Below are 17,857 nucleotides of genomic sequence, written 5' to 3' on the forward strand. Positions count from 1 at the left end.
CTTCAAATTCCCCAAAAAAATTAATTAAGCTTTTCAGTAGAATTTTTTTTTCATATATAGGTTACTAATATGTATACTAAAAAAGAACATCTTGTTGAATTTTAATTTGTTAAGTATAAAAACAAAAAATTTCATGCATTTTTAACTACTAAATAATTTGTACATTTTTTAGATGTTGACAAATTTTGTTAAAATTTTAATTTTAACGCTTACATACAAAATATATTGTGACATTTTTTGATAATTTTTAGTTGAGAAATCAAAATAATGCTTTGTTTTAAATTTTCAAAATCTTCTGTTTTATTTATTTTTGGATTGGATCTGATTGGAATTTACATTCCAAAATATAACTAATAGTTAATGCAGGAAGTCAGAACTCAGAAAATAACAGATCATAGTTATAATCTATTATTTATTTATATTTGAATATATAATATAGAGTAAATTATAAAAGACACTGTTATAAAAAACAATTTATTTTCATAAAACTTTTCATAGCAATAAAATTCATAAATATTAACTATGCAACAGCCAAATTTAGGAATTTCTTAAGTATCTTATGGATAACAAAAAATTTATGAGTTACATTGTTGTGTAAAGTATAGATGTAATATATATAATGTATATAGATATAACCCATATTATAGTACTACAAGCAATCTCTTGTTGAAATTATATTTTTGATTTAGTATAGTGTTGATCTTAGGTTTATGTATAATATATGCTGAATTCAATAAAGTTCTTGATTCAGTAAATCATATCTTAAAGCTCTTATACAAATTCTTAAAAAATCCGCGTTTGGAGAATCATGTCTTGTTTTAAGACTTATTTTAATGAAAGCCAATGGGACGTATGTTAATACTTTTGAATTTTTAAACATTATTATTTAATTAAAAACATACACATACATAAAATCAATTTTAATAAGGAATTAATAAAATCACATATTTATTTCAATAATAATAGCAAATTGCACATTTATATAATCACACATATATATAATATAATATATAAACAAATATGACTTTAAACAGCTATATAATTTAATAATTTATTACCAAGACGTAATATCACAAAAAAAAAAAAAAAAAAAAGATTAGAAGAGATTTAGATATTACAATAAGTCTTTTGAACACCATTAAAATATTTATTTTAAAGAAAGGATTATATACTTATAATATTGTAACACTGTTCTTTAATAGTAATGTTTAAAAAAATCATTAACAATAAATTATTGCCAGTGTAATAAGTGTTTAAATGTCAAATAAATGTACTTATTGAAAAAAAAATAATCAATTTTTTTACTTTCAGATTTACAAATAAAATAAGTATAATATAAAAATAAACTTTTCATTTAAATTCTAGGTTTATGTGGAAAATACTATACTTGATACAATTTGAATGTAATATTTTTGTAATTAATAAAATAATTGAGTGAAAACCTCAAAATAAAATATCATGATTGATGTGATTTTAAAATAATTCACAACTTTAACAATAACATATTTAACTTTTAGTCTAATCTGAAACAATACATCAAGGTTTTTAGTAAAATTGATAAAATTACAAGTGTTACAAGTTGTTGACATTGAAACTTTTTAAATTTGTTGCTGCACTACCGACATTGTTCTCAATATCATCTCCGGCATAATCTATGCTATTATTATCAAATGGCTCATTATTGGAACGTGTATAACTAGTAATAGCTACTAGTAAAACCACAATGATTAATAAACAAAAAAGAATTACTGTGACAATTCTTGTAGTACTATTATCTTCTGCTTTGTTGTTTGTACTAAAAACAAAAAATATATAATAGTATTTTTAATAATTTATTATAATATACAAGCTAAAATTTATTAATAGAATAATAATGTATAGTAGCACTTATGTTTTATATATTAATTATTAATGTAGATTTTTAAATGTTTAAACATGTAAACTAGTATATTATTTTATTTTTCATAGATTAATAAATTTGCTTAATAAAAAGCTAATAAATTAATGAATTATAATCATGGGTATATGCTGTACTATGTATGCATATACATGACAAGTTATATGTTATGAGAAATATTTTGATCCAGAATAAATTAAATTACTGTAATTGGACAAAATGTTCATAAATAATTTAAATAAATATTGGGAATGAAGTAATAAATTAACGTTTCTTATTAAGGTAGGTTAATTATAAATACTTAAAAGTATTAGTACCTTCTTTTTAACTGTAATTCATAGATCGGGGCATACAATAATACATGTAATACTAAATTGTATAAATCATACAAATTGTTAGATAAATCAGTATAGACAATAAAATATTTTTTTTTTTTTAATATTTAACTACCCAGATATGTTTGTTTAATAAAATTATAATGATGACAATTAATGTGTTTCTACTGTAATAAAACATTCAATCTTTTTTGTCATTAAACATATGAAATATTAATAGTAATGTAAAAATAATCGTAAGGAAAAGTACTTTTGAATTTCAACATTAATAAAATTATTGTTTTTTCAACTTGCTTAAGCACTGAATATTATTCTTGGATAATTTGTTTGTTATTAAATATCTTTTTTTTTATGTATAAAACAATAAATATATTACTTAATCATTTTCTTCTTTATTCCTTACTTTAATGTTTTGAATTTCTAAATAATTTTTTATTAATATTATTACTTATGTTAATTATTACCTTTGAACATTTAATTTCATAAACTACTATATATCAATTAAATGTTACATAGATTTTTAAATCACAAAAGAAATATTAGAGTAATCTAAAAATTGAAATATTATATATTTATTTTTAATTTATCGTTTTTTTTTATTTAGTCAACAATTATTACACTTAAATTCCTAAGATAATCACAATTAAGAGGGTGTCACACCCGCATGTGTTGTCTCCGTCTTACAAGTACGTAACATGGAAAATTTACGCTCAGTAGATCACATTTAGCTTTGTTAGTTTAAACATTAGTAAATTGATCTACTATGAAACTTGATGGTAAGAACATATTTTGAGTTTGTATGTTGGTTTTTTACGAAAGTTAAATTTTTAAGCAAGTTATGCGTATAAAATATAGCGTAAATTAAAAATGCTCATAACTCACTTAAAAACTGAATAATTGTAAAAAAACAACATACAAACACCGATAATGTTCTTACCATCAAGTTTCATAATAGGGCAATCCACTCTAATTTTTAAACTAATAGAGCCAAACGTGATCTGCTGAGCATAGATTTGCCATATTGTACATTTGTAAGATGGAGACAACACATGTGGATGTTACGTCCTTTTAAGAGAATTCAGGATATAAAATATTAAAATATTATTTACTATAACTTTTGTATAAAATTAAAAGTCAGACATTTGTACTGACTACTGTAAAAAAAGTTCCTTATTTATCTTACCCACGAAAATATTGCAATAGCCGTTGGTAACTTAAAGACCAAGACTGATTATTAAACTTTTTAGGTCTATATTTGCCACTAGGATCCTGGTGTTCATCATGATTCAAATTATTTTCATTATTTAATAATGGAGTAATGGACGTTATTACATGTCTATTATTCAAATCAGAACTTTGTGCAATTGTTGTCATATTAACAGATGAACATTGTTTTTGCTGTAGTAGCTGTTGTTGTTGTTGTTGTTGTTGATGATGTTGCAGCTGCTGTAATGTTAATGCTGAATCTTGACCTAAAAAAAATTGATTACTTATTTTTTAATATAAACATTTTTAAGAACCTTTAAAATTACATAATTTTAATCGCAAATAAATTCCTATTGGCAATATTCAAACCAAAGTTTTATTGAATTAAAGTTTTAAGTTTTGCACATCTATATTATATAATAGTGCATGTTAAGTCTAATTATTATGTTTTACTTATGTCTATTGTTAAATATTTTAAATTTAAGATTATATCTTAAACTAACATTTTTTATACTTATATTTAATCCAAAAATAAATATACCAATATTTTCAACATAACATTTTTTATTTTATAATATCATAAATCATAACTTGAAATTAAAATTATTAAAACAAAAAAATTATGGTAGGGATATAATAATTTTTATTACCACCTTAACATCAAGAAACATTTTTGTGGTTGTCTGGACAAAACAATAACAATTTTATATTTTTAATGTGTCATCTACAGCAATATTTGTTTCTTAAAAATTAAGTTAATGCTTTCACATTATAAAAGATTATTATGCATTAGATTATTATTTTTGTAATAAAATAATACTTCATAATTAAAACAAAATAAAAACATATTTTATTAATTCATAACCTATTATTATCTTTAACATTCCATAAGAAAATAATACGTTTTATTTACTCCTAATAAAAAAAAAAGTTAGCTAGCTTATCATAATTCAGAAACATTATATAATTATAATAGATATAACATAAACTTCAAAATTATGTGTTTCATTTTATTATTTTATATTATTTACCATAGTTATTGTTAAAGTGCCGATGATGGATTGGCTGATATATTTGATTTGTATTATTACGGTAGTTTATAGTTGTTACATCTGGTACTGTATGAGCTAGTTCATAATGATTGTAATAATCAATGTTACTATCAGCTAAATGCATTTTTTCAGCTAGTGTGATTGGAGATTTATTGTCTGAAATAATATTTGTTTGAGATGTATAGTCTTCAAATTGTTGTATTTCTTCATCAGATTCTTCTTCAGGTTCATGAAGTTCATTTTCGAGTAAATATTTTTCAATATTATTCACCTTTTAAAAAACAATTATAATTTTTTTATTTAATTTACATTTAAATGTCACATTATTATTTATTACGTACATTTTCATTTGTAATTATTGCCTGGCCCCACCAACTGCCATTATCCAATAAATGTTTGTACAACAGTGATGCAACAGGTGTTAAATCATTGGAATCAACTCCTGAGTTATCATTAGTAACTTGTGATTGCTCTTGTTGCTCTTGTTGTTGTATCCATAATTCCCGATCACATGATGGACATTTCAAAATGTTTCTTTCTTTAAATTGCTTCTTAACATAAGATGATAAACAACGTGTATGCACTACATCTGTTGATTATAAATTGAATAAAATCATTTATAAAATAATTGTTAGTTTATCATAAATAATTTTTGTATTATTGTCAAAGCAGTAGAACAATCTCATTAATCTAGATTAATTGGGGCTCTGTGTTGTCTAAATAATTAAAAGTTCAGATTAAACAAAATAACCTATGAAATGAGCCAAGATAGGTACTTGAATACTTTGTTTAGTAAAAAGAATATGTATTTTAAATTTAAGAAACACAAATAATTTTGAATAAACCATGGGATACAATAAATAACCGATAATATACCTATAATAATTCTTTCTGCTAGCCAAAATTTAAGCCAAATATAACAAATAATGTTAACATAAATCATAGGAACTGAATATTTATTAATATTAATTAATTTCAATAAATCCAGTATGAAAATAATAATAACCATGTCTTATACACGTGATCAATCTATCTTAAGAACCACCCATATTACATTTATATGAACATGTTAAAATAAAAAAAATCTAATGCAAAACAGTATGAAGTCCTATAAAAAAATAGAATAACTAGTACAGTACGAACTTAGAACATGGAAATTAAGGCACATTTTTACACTTGACAAGCTTACTAGTTTGAAGAAATTGCCGATTTTTGAGGTTCATTTACAATAATACTAATAATAAGTTTTATTGGCTGTCCAGATTAAACAAGTCCAAATGAATGAGGTCTTAGGATAGTTTTAATTTAAAAATGATATATTTTTCAATAATCAAATGACATAGGATTATTCTAAGAATTTAATAATACATTTTAATATATATCAATAATATATTGTATCATTTCATTTTATATTGTTATCTTATCACCAAATTATCTAAATTATGCTATAATTAAGATTCTATTTATTGTAAATCTTTTATATATATATTATATATTGTAATAACTGTCGAACTATAATAGTTATATACTGAAAGTTCTAAATAAAAAAAAAAAAAAAAAAAATATATATCAATGATTCTAAAACTTTTTTGTTGTGCAGATTACTAATTTTGTAAAAAAGTGTTGAAAATTAACTTATTGCAGTAATATACAGGTAAAAATTAATTGGGGTATTAATTGTGGCAATATAGACAAACTTAATAAAAATAAATATGGATATATATATATTTTTCTAATACAATATAAAATTTGCCTACCCTTGGACCACGAACCAGTACTGCATTACCTGTAGCCCATGGGTGGGGAAACTGGGGATCTGTTGACTTAGATTATAATATGCACTATTTATGACATGAAAAGTTATATGCCTTTAATATTCTTATTGTATACTTACGATAACATAAAAGACGTATAGGAGTTTTTGTATTACTTCTAGAACCATTGAAATGAACTGTTGAACTGTCAATTTCTTTTGATGTTAAAACAAATTGTTTTTGGCAAACCGCACATAATGCAGCCGCTGTAGCTGATGATGACGATATGCCACCACTGGCTTCTTTCAACCAGGTGGTATATGATTTAACTGTACACTAAAACATGGTTGTTATTAAAAATTATGACGTGAAATAACCAGAAAAATCATGATTATATTTTTTATGATTAATTACTGTAGTATGGTTGTTAACGATGCAATGCTCACAAACATTGACACAATGATGAAAACAAAAATGACTCGTAGTTTTGCGCTTTGGACATTTGCAAAGACCCATTTCTTAAGATAATACTACTATGAAAGCGGTTGAATGTTAATATTAAATTAGTAAATCTCACCTAAATGCACATAATATTTTACGGAAAAATACATATAATTAATTAATAAATTAAATGATCTGTACGAATTTATAATAACAATGATAAAACCTGAAATGTAATCGGGAGATTGGGACGAAACGAAATCAATATAACATTAAACGTAAAGAAATAGAAATTGAATTAAATATTTTTAAGAGATAGTCATAGTATTTATTATTATAATTATTAATTAATGATGTAAAATGTAATGAAATATGATTATTGATTACTATGATTAGTGATTACTATTGACAAGTATACTAAAAGATTACTGTTTAGGCGTTTTATACTTTTGTACAGTGTAGTCAGTGTACACTCATGTAAATGGGTTCGGCTCAATAACGATGATAACAACATATCAATTTTTTGCTGAAATCCAAACCGATAACAGACAAAATAATAATATGATAAATATTTTATGTTGCATAGTTTAGTAGTGCACCATTTGCACCATAGACTATAGAGTAGTCGGTCAAAATGACAAAATATCTACTTTTAATAAAGTTGGACAAAAAGTGCAGATCCGTGTTTTTATTGTCAGAAAAAAAACCGAGCACGTATTTCAATTTTCAAGTTGGACAAAAAGTTCAGGAATTAATCGGCAAATTATTCAATTTAAAAAAATTTTAATTTAATAATACCTACCTACCTAGGTAATTAAAATAAATAGGTATTTAATTTTGTTACATAATTATAATTAATACTATTAAGTATAATTTATAATATTATAATTAATCATTAATATTTAATAAGCACATAAAACCAATATTTTAATTTTTTGAATTGAATACCTTATTGAATAATTGTATTTTCGGACTAGTATTTTGAATTTATGATTCTAAGCGGAGCGATGATGTAGCAGCATCCTTAAAATATATCTCTCATAGTGTATGTATATGTATTATTTTGTCTGAGTTGTGTACTTGTTTACATACTTATATATAACTATATAAGAGAAAATACTACAGCTTTGAGAACGGTTATTGGTTGCTGACTACTGTTATTAAATTATATATATAATTAGTATAAAAGTACTAATACTTTTGGTAACTATAGTCATTCTTCTAAAAATTTAAAAATATTAAAAATACGTTTATAGGCATGAGATTTTATGTATATTAGGTATATTATTAATATTTAATATAGATGTTTTTGAAATTTAAAAAATATACAAATATCAATTATTTGTCAGTTTAAGATACAATTTAAATTTTTTTTCCAAGTACTTATTTCCAGTTAATTTTAGATACCGCATGATATCTTTAGTTTATTTAAGCTTTTAGTAAGAATTAAATGAAGAAATAAAACGATTGTAGTATATAATACGGTTTTTTGTTTCAGTTTCATTCAAAACAGAAATAACTACATATATATGTAGGAAAATGCTTGATAAAATTTAGATAAATGACAACGTCGCTCAAAAAATCGTTCTCAATTGTATAACTCCGCAACTAGTATTTTCAAAAGATTGTATTTGCTGAGAGTTGAGAATACTTCTTATTGGAAATCTTATACCTATCAACTTGTCGAGGTTATTTTATCAAAAACAAAATTAAATTATATAATATATACATTTAAAAAAAATTTTCTAAATAATTAAAATATTTATAAACAGTACAAAAATAGCTAGAACATTTTGAAAATTATATATCTATAGCAGTAAATAGCGGTTTTGTGCCTTTGTGGGTAACTGGGTAAGACAAGTGAGATAGTAATATATGGGGGTCGATAAATTATATATTGGCTATTTACAAATTTACGATGATAATTAAAAAGCGTTTTTTATTTACTTTTGTGTCTAACGTCACTTAAAGGTATACTATAAAAATAGTGAAGATGCTTAAAATATCAACTTTAAGAGTATTTACTATAGTTTCTTAGGTTTCTGGTGACATATATTGAATCTAGTTGGTACTTTTTAATATTTTCCATATCTACCTACGTAATTTTTACAAACAAGAAAATCTAAAAAATATTAGTTATAAAATAATAATTCACAACACTATTTTAAGAAAAAAATCAAGAAAAAAAGGCTTGAATAATGAATATAAATTCTTCAAAAGTTTAGCATTAATTCAAGTACCTACATATTGTATGGGCGATTGCAATTTTACATTATTGTATTTTTACTTGTAAAATAATAATTTCTTCTGAAACAAATTTTGTTATTTTATAGTGCCTAGCCTCGGTAATTAAAAAATGTATATAATATAAAAAAAATAATCAAATTGAAGCAAAATGTTATAGACGGTTAAAATGCATTTAAAATGTTATAATATACATTTTACCATAAAAAACGTGTGTGTGTGTGTGTGTGTGTTTTTTTAGTAAATAGATTATTTTTTATCTTAGAGTATGATAACTGGTTCCAAGTTGGTTCTATAGAATTAGTTGGTAATTTGGGTCTTGGGAGGTCAAAAATAAAAAATCCCAACTATTGTTTTTTTTTATATAGGTAACTAAAAAATTAATATCCGTTTTTAGTGGATCACGGTCACCAGAATCATTGGGAAATTTTATAAAACTATGAATTATGATGACCAGTGGGTAACTTACAAGAAGCCAGTAAAAATTTGATATCTTTTTTGTTAATGCGAATCGCAAGAAACAACTTTTAAGGTGAGTAAAACAAGCAAAAGTGTTTTCTATAACTCTTGTGTTGGAATGATTTTTATTAAAGCTATTTTACCGACGTCCGACAAGAAATAACTAATAAGATAACTATAATATTTAAACGTTTAATACCGTTTAATATTACTTTTCCAAAGGGTAAGCCACATTGCATTTTACCAGCGACACTAATGAAAAGATCAATATATTTTTTTGAGCATCATAAATATTTTAAAGAATAATAGAGTAGTAATTATGATGTCTATTGAATACTGATATATATAGGTACTATATAGATTGAATTTTATAAAGGGATTTCCTTATACTTATAGCTAGGATTTGGATTTGTTTCTTTTTATTTTGAATGAAGATAGAAAAATGATTTCTTTTCTATAAAATTAGGTACATGTTTTATTTCTACTCTTTTTTTATATTTTGCGTTTACTGTTTAATTATAAATTGAGCACAATAATTATCAAGTTATATCCATAATACCATAAATAAAGAATAAGAAAATATCAAACGTATCAACCATGAACAAATATTAATTAAAAATACAAAGACACGACGTATTTGATGAAAATTATAGTTTAAAAACTAGTTAGGGGGCTGCACTAGACAAATATTTATATATTCAATACTCGTCCCAAACTCCCAATAACTTCGGTGGACGTTTAGAAGTCATTATCTATTTATAAAAATATCTTATGTCAAAATCTACAACGTTTTACAGAATACAGTGATGAAGTTAATGCGTTTGTTAAATTTTTTTAAAACAAATTAAATGATAAATAATGTTTAAACCTATTTCTCAATTGATTTTTATATATAGATAAGTTTACAAATTACAAATATATTTTTTTAATATTACCATCAAATCCGAACTCTATTTATTTATATGAACCATCTATATTACTAAATAGCACGAAATATGTCTGGTGATATTTTTATCAGCAATCTAAAATAAAACATATTAAAAATTTTAATAATCACTTGGAATATTTGGACATTATATACACTATAATGTATGAAGTTCTTATTAAACTAATTGCATTGTATATCTGCAGTGAGATGTGAGACTTGGAAATCACGTCTTCATCGAAATCCACATCTTATTATTTATTATAACGAATATTGTCAATATTGATTATTTAATAAGTAGGTATTTATCGTCTCAAATATAAATATATTTTGTCATGGCAATTACAAAAAATAGCGGTTGCCTACCCGCGTCTGCTTTCTAGCAGTAGGTATAGTGGAAACGACAAATTTGTGTGCCCACGTAACTTTATGGTATTGAAATTAATATTAATATTTTTTTATAATTTTACATTTCTATATTATTATATTTCTCATTTCGCTCATTATTTCCTAAAATTATATTACACACTACGACTACACAGACTTGTTCAACATCTCGTGGGCGTAGTGGACTGTGATCTGTGATTGTGCGTGTACATATTATTTTGTATTAGCTTTGAGTTTTTGATAACGTGTATAAATCCTATATCAATTAACATTTTAACAATATAAGATATCTATTCTATTATTTCTATTGTATGCCGAATGCCGATAGCGATGTGCTGATTTCCCTTACTTATTATTTTCTTAATTATCTATTCTTTTAACCATGTCTGTAGACAGCGTTAAGTAACTACTTGGACACTGACAACTTATAACCGACTTCTGAGTCACTACTCACTATTCATTATTCAGTAGTCGCTATTCGTTGCCTGGCGCAGCCATTTTTAATTACCGAATTGAAAATCGAATTATATTAATATTCCATTGATTTTTATGCCTTCAATAAAATGACGTCAATAATAAAGTTTTATACTTTGTCGGGTGCGCATGATGAATCGCCACCCTGCTATTTATTACAAATCGATGAGTTTAAATTCTTGTTGGATTGTGGATGGGATGAAAATTTTAACATGGGTGTTGTGAATAAGTTAAAAAGGTTGATTAAACCGTTTTTTTTAAAATTTAAAAATGTGTAATGTATCATCTGTTTGTAGGTATATTCATCAAATAGATGCGGTTTTATTATCTCATCCAGACCGTTTTCATCTTGGAATTTTACCGTACCTCGTTGGAAAATGTGGTTTAAACTGCCCTGTCTATGCTACCATACCTGTTTACCAAATGGGCCAAATGTTTATGTATGATTTACATCAAGTACGGTTTTAAATTGGTCTTTCTAATAATATTGTTGTTATGTATTAAACATTTCAATGTAATCATGAATTTTTTGTCTTATAGTCTTTATGCAATGTAGAAGATTTTAATCTATTTAACTTAGATGATATAGATGCTGCTTTTGATAAAGTCATACAAGTGAAATATAATCAAATTGTTTCATTAAAAGGTATGTACATTTAAATTGGCTTATAGATAGAAATATCTAAGTATAAAATGGCCTGTAGATAAAAACAAAAGGGCCAGGTAGTCCTTTGAATGTACACATCACATTAGATAATCAATTTACTTATAACCAAACCCAAGATTTTATACATTTAGATTATTATATTTTAATAATAATAATTTAAATTAATATTTAAATATACTAGGTACTTGCATGGAAATTTTTACCCATTGGCTATTTTATATTTGAAAATTTATTAAATTTAATAATTTGACTTAATATTTATATTTTTTAAATTTTTTTATATTATAAAATAAAATCTTAATAAATAGTATACTACTATTTTATTTTTTGTATATTGTTAATAAAGTTAGTTACATCAATTATATGTATTGGATTTTGAGTAACAATAAATGTATTGATTTTACAATGATGCATTTTTATTTTTTTTTATCTTTGTGTCTGAAAACTCTTTTTCTATTAGAAAAATTACTCTTTTCATCAACTTGTATACAAGTTTCTTGTAGTTAATTGGTACTTTATTAAGGTTATTATTATTGTAAATTCTCAGTTCTTTTTAAAATAATTAGAAAAAACTAAAAAAAAATATGAGAATTTTTGAAAATTTTAATATTAATATTGAAATAATTGTTAATTCTCTTCGTTACCAAAACATTAGACTTTATTACTCTCAAAATCGTTTTTTAATTGTATATAATTAGCATTTTGAAGACAAATAATGTTTTACATTTGATTCAAATTTTAAACATCCATCGCAGTAGTTCAATCCCCCCCCCAAAAGTTTTTCGTGTTTTATTATATGGTAGTAAAATAACTATTTCAATCTCTGTTTTAATCAAAACACAATATTCTTAGCTTAACCCCCCCCCCCCCCCCCCGAAATTAATTTCCAGTTACGGCCTTGCAGTAGTGCTTAATGATTAGGTATACACGTCTTCTTCTGTACAACAGAGTGGTTTCTTACTTTTTATTATGATTTTTTATATTATTTAATTTAGGTAAAGGAATTGGTTTAAGAATAGTAGCATTGCCTGCTGGCCATATGGTTGGTGGTACAATTTGGAGAATATCTAAGGTCGGAGAAGAGGATATTGTGTATGCTGTAGATTTTAATCATAAAAAAGAAAGACATTTGAATGGCAGTGACTTGGAAAGACTTGGAAGACCGTCATTATTAATATTGGATTGTTTTAATGCTGCTTATTCGCAGCCCAGGCGTAGATCTCGTGATGAAGCTTTAATGAGTTAGTTCAATGCTTAACCTATTATAATGCACAAAATATTAAAAATATGTTTGTTTTTACAGCTTGTATATTGACAACACTTCGTGTCAAAGGTAATGTTTTATTAGCAATTGATACAGCAGGACGTGTTTTAGAACTAATGCATATGCTGGACCAATTATGGCATAATAAAGAATCTGGTCTTGCTGTATACTCATTAGTATTTTTAACTAATGTTAGCTACAATACAGTGGAATTCGCAAAGTCTCAAGTAAATTTCCACTTGAATTGGTTTTTATAATTTTAATCTGATTTTGATAAAATTAATTTATAGATTGAGTGGATGAGTGATAAGTTAATGAAAAGTTTTGAAGGTGCGAGGAATAATCCATTTTTTTTCAAGCATGTAAAATTATGTCATAACATGAATGATTTTAACAAAGTCTCCGAACCAAAAGTATGTCATATTTCATGTTATATTATACATTAAGTATAAATTACAATAATATATATAACGATAAAGAAATTAAGTAAATAATTATATAATATAGCTATTTTGATTGTATTTAAAAGAAATTTAGGCATTAAATACTTCTATAAAAAAAATAATTGTAATAACTTTAAACACTGAATATAAAGAAAATAATAACAATATGCGAATTACTAGAAATATTAAATCTAATATTTTTTTGATATTTTTCAGCAGTACTGAGCACAATTATGACATGATTTTAGGATAAAATTTTGCATACTTAACCTGGTGTCATTAGATTTTTTTGTTATAATTATAAAAAAAATTAATATTTTAAACAATTTAAAACAGAATATTAATTTTTTTTAATTTTTTTATGCATTTATTTTATTTTGAAACACTTCATACAACTTATTCACTGATTTTATCATATTTTATTAAACAAGTTTGTTAATTGATTTTATGATGTCAACAAAGTTATCTTACTGATTTAAAATTATTAGGCATAAAAAGTATTCTTTTAACAATGGATCATTTGTATTTAAAAATGAGATATTAGAGTTTTTTCTATAAAAAATTAAATATTTTTCTGATATTGTAATTTAGTAAATAAACACATAATTATTTAATTTTTAAAAATTAAGGTTGTATTAGCTAGCAATGGAGATCTTGAAAGTGGATTTTCAAGAGAAATTTTTATTATGTGGGCTTCAAAACCAAAAAACAGTATTATTCTTGCAGATAGGTACTTTAAAAGTATACTATTTATTATAAATTACCATGTTAATTCTTTCATCATTATTACAGAACTGCTCCAGGTACATTAGCCCGCGATTTAATTGATGAAGGGGGTGATAGAAATATTAAATTGATAATTAAGAAACGCGTACCATTAGACGAAAATGAGTTGGAAGAATATAATTACAAACATAATGCAGAAAAAACGGAAGCCAGTAAAATGTAATTTTTCTTTTACAAATTCTAAATATGTATTTTATATATGCATGTATTAGTATATAATAATTACTTACATTAAAGTATATTTAAAATGTTTAAATGTTATTAGTGATCCAGAAAGTTCTGATTCTGAAGAAGAACAAGAGGCTATGAGAGGCATGCATGATTTACTAGTAGATGCTGATTTATCAAGCTCCAAAAAATCTTCAAAAAAAGAATTGCCGCCTATGTTTCCTTATTATGAAGAAAAATTTAAATTTGATCCATATGGTGAAATAATAAAGTATAGTTTTTTGTTATATTTATTAAAAAATGATTATTTAAATTTATATTTAATTTTAGACAAGACAATTTTATTAAATTTGAAACAACCTCAGGAGATGAACTAAGTGCAAGCGAACAAAATCAAATAAGTGACGAAGGCGAAGAAGCAGATTTATATGATCTTCCATCAAAGTGTGTGGAGTATGAGCAGACCATTTATGTGGCAGCAAAAATTGTACATATTGATTTTGAAGGTCGCTCAGACGGAGAGTCAATAAAACAAATTATACTTGCATTAAAACCTAGACGTTTAATATTAGTAAGAGGCAACCCATATAGTACTAAAGTTGTTTACAACTTTGCTAAAGTATTTATAGATAGTAAAGTTTTTACACCTAGAATTGGACAATGCTTGAACGTAACAACAGAATCTCATATTTACCAAGTATAAATAAATCTTTATCGTATAAGATGTTTTTTTTTTTTATATACAATTTAATAAAATTATGATTTTAGGTACGTTTAACAGATGCACTTCTTTCCACGATTAATTTAAAAAAAGGACCAAATGGTGATTTAGCTTACTTGAATGCTAAGTTAAAATTAATAAATTGTGATCATGCTATGAAAATTGACAATGTTGTACCTGAAAAGAGTAATTATTTGTTTTTTTATTTATTTAAATATACAAATTAGGACATTTTTCTATTATTTTCTATATGTATTTATAGCACAAAGAATAGATGATCAAATGTTTACACTAGAACCTTTAGCAGATCATGTAAGTTATACAAACAATAATTTATATTTTTAAAAATAATTATTGGAGTATAATAATATAATATCAATATTTGAATTGTAGGAAATTCGTCCTCGCAAAACTGTATTTATTAATCGATTAAAACTATCAGATTTTAAACAAATTTTATCCAAACATAATATACCTTGTGAACTTTCCAAAGGTGTTCTGTGGTGCTGTAATCGTACAGTTTGTGTTCGTAGAGTGAGTTAAATGTATATTGTATATTATATTATGTATTAAATTATATTCTTATTAACATAAATTTCTTATTCTCATCAGTGGTGTTATTTGGACCACACAGGGTATACATTTGCATATTTAAAATCCAATATTATAGTTATTTGGCCCACTTTATAAATTGATTGGCCTGAATAATTGGTAGTTGCTTGCGCTTAAAATGGCCTGTTCTATACGTCATGCGTATTAAAATAAAACATTGAAATGACACCACTAATTCTCATTTTACAATAGTACGATATTAATTTTTCATATTTTTAGCCTCATTTGTTATCTCTGTCTTATTTCAATATTCAACAAATTTGTGTTCAGCAAAACCAATTTTATGTTCATAGTTTCAAATATAACTTTTCTTTATTTAAAATTAGAATCAATTGACTTGTTATCAAACTTAAAGGGAATAATATTGTCTAGAGCATGTCATGCATTTTTATTGATATTTAAATTGTAAATAATTATGAACATTTTAAACTTTTAATACTTTGCATAGTTATAATTCACTTAAATATCAATAAAATCCTACATTTAAGTTTAATAATTGACCAATTAATTCTAATAATATAGCTAACAACTCAAAATTGTTTGTGCTGAATGAAAATATACTGTGTAATACATTAGTAGACAGAGACAACTCATTATGCATGGTTGATACAAAAGCTATTATTATGGAGAAAAAATTATTTTTTGAAAATGAGCTCAATAATGCTATTGAGTTATTGAGTTTTAATTTAAATTAAATTAGTAATTATTTCTTTCCAATTATTTAAATTTAATGTTTATATTATTAATTATAAATATTATATATATGTTAAACGATTTAGGTTAATGTGTATTTATTTTAATATTTTTGTTCTTGTAGAATTCTTCTGGAAAAGTTTTGATGGAAGGAATTATTAGTCGTCAATACTATTACATACGTAGTTTATTATACAACCAGTTTATTATAATTTAACATAACTCTCACAATTAATGCTGAAATTAGTATTATGAATATAATATTGTACTTCTTAATATTATTTATTCTTATTTGATTAATATTTAAATTTACTATGTATTTATTTTTATGTATATCTTGTTACTTTTTTTAAATTCTATGTTTATTTTATTCATAATTGAGCTATTTTTTAGAATGGTCTAATGTTTGTATAGTTTATAAATATAAATACACATAATATAATAATTGTACTTCATTTTTTCATAGAACACAACTTAAGATTTAATGTATTATTTAGTGACAATGTATTATTTTTAATTATATGTCCTGTTTATCATTTACATTTTCTCATTACATTCCTTCATTTCCTTTTTTTTTTAGCAAACATTTCTATAAGTTTTTTTATGTATACTTTTCTGCGTTATTGGCTTTGATGGTCGCAATTACAAAGTCAATGAGACATTTTTGTTTTTGAATGCATCTTAAATATTTTTTATTATTTTAAAGTTTGAGAATGTTCATTCACTATTTTTTTATGTTACTAGTTGCTGGTAGGTAAACCACTTCTAAAAAAATTTAAAACAAACCAATTTAAAAAAAAATTAGCCTTAACATTAAGAGACAATTAAATTGTATTTAATATACCACTATTAAAATTGATTATGAAGTTATAACTTAATATGTATACTATTTTACTAAAAAAATAACAAATATGAATTTATAAGAGATATAACAAATTGTTAAATTCAAAACTTTTATGTAAGGATATAAATATTTAATCTTTTTAAAATTATTAAATTGTCTGGATTTAAAATTCAAAATTTCATATTATAAAATGTTACATTAGTTGGCTTGTATAGACTTTTATCCTCTCCCTTTCTCCAACACAAACACCGAGATTTTCATATTTTCATAATTTTTCAATTGTTCAAATGTATGTGGTTTTAAAAACTTTCAATTCTTCTTGATAAAGATAATGTAGTAATATGACATATAGTACTATATTTGTAAAATTATCAGTTTTTATTCTTTTATCTAAAGAGTTTTTTTATGCTGTGTTGACACGTATTTGTTAAAAAACAAAAACACACATATATTAATAATTATTTCATCTTAGTAAACTTAAAATA

The 17,857-nt window shown here is 24.0% G+C and overlaps 2 protein-coding genes across 4 annotated transcripts; one reads left to right on the forward strand and one right to left on the reverse strand.

Annotated features, from left to right (window-relative positions):
* Window positions 1-914: 914 nt before the first annotated feature.
* On the reverse strand, window positions 915-7,085 carry LOC132927114 (mediator of RNA polymerase II transcription subunit 13). 2 transcript variants are annotated; one of them, XM_060991576.1, is made up of 7 exons: window positions 6,912-7,085; window positions 6,659-6,821; window positions 6,385-6,580; window positions 4,832-5,079; window positions 4,470-4,761; window positions 3,416-3,704; window positions 915-1,795 (listed from the first exon to the last, which is right to left on the reverse strand). In XM_060991576.1, the coding sequence occupies exons 2-7, from the start codon at window positions 6,758-6,760 to the stop codon at window positions 1,573-1,575; spliced, it is 1,350 nt and encodes a 449-aa protein (XP_060847559.1). In that variant the 5' UTR covers window positions 6,761-6,821; window positions 6,912-7,085; the 3' UTR covers window positions 915-1,572. The 2 variants fall into 2 exon arrangements, with proteins under 2 accessions (XP_060847559.1, XP_060847557.1); XM_060991574.1 differs by having other exon boundaries at window positions 6,659-7,085.
* Window positions 7,086-9,309: 2,224 nt separating this feature from the next.
* LOC132927460 (probable cleavage and polyadenylation specificity factor subunit 2) lies at window positions 9,310-16,973 on the forward strand. 2 transcript variants are annotated; one of them, XM_060991999.1, is made up of 14 exons: window positions 9,310-9,461; window positions 11,471-11,630; window positions 11,715-11,820; window positions 12,837-13,082; window positions 13,145-13,332; window positions 13,396-13,518; window positions 14,178-14,278; window positions 14,341-14,493; window positions 14,600-14,773; window positions 14,833-15,199; window positions 15,271-15,409; window positions 15,486-15,535; window positions 15,617-15,757; window positions 16,653-16,973. In XM_060991999.1, exons 2-14 carry the CDS (start codon window positions 11,598-11,600, stop codon window positions 16,743-16,745), a joined length of 1,914 nt encoding a protein of 637 aa, XP_060847982.1. In that variant the 5' UTR covers window positions 9,310-9,461; window positions 11,471-11,597; the 3' UTR covers window positions 16,746-16,973. The 2 variants fall into 2 exon arrangements, with proteins under 2 accessions (XP_060847982.1, XP_060847981.1); XM_060991998.1 differs by lacking the exon at window positions 9,310-9,461 and adding an exon at window positions 10,892-11,412.
* Window positions 16,974-17,857: the final 884 nt, after the last annotated feature.

Source organism: Rhopalosiphum padi, chromosome 3 (assembly GCF_020882245.1).
Source record: "Rhopalosiphum padi isolate XX-2018 chromosome 3, ASM2088224v1, whole genome shotgun sequence".
Lineage (NCBI taxonomy): Eukaryota > Metazoa > Arthropoda > Insecta > Hemiptera > Aphididae > Rhopalosiphum > Rhopalosiphum padi.

Coding starts and splice junctions, on each gene's coding strand:
- LOC132927114 (XM_060991576.1), bottom strand. CDS start 6,760: ATGGGTCTTTGCAAATGTCCAAAGCGCAAAACTACGAGTCATTTTTGT. Junction 5,080..6,384: donor TATACGTCTTTTATGTTATC/GTAAGTATACAA, acceptor TATAATCAACAG/ATGTAGTGCATACACGTTGT. Junction 1,796..3,415: donor CTATTGCAATATTTTCGTGG/GTAAGATAAATA, acceptor TTTTGTTTTTAG/TACAAACAACAAAGCAGAAG.
- LOC132927460 (XM_060991998.1), top strand. CDS start 11,264: ATGACGTCAATAATAAAGTTTTATACTTTGTCGGGTGCGCATGATGAA. Junction 15,200..15,270: donor CAGAATCTCATATTTACCAA/GTATAAATAAAT, acceptor TTATGATTTTAG/GTACGTTTAACAGATGCACT. Junction 15,536..15,616: donor TAGAACCTTTAGCAGATCAT/GTAAGTTATACA, acceptor TTTGAATTGTAG/GAAATTCGTCCTCGCAAAAC.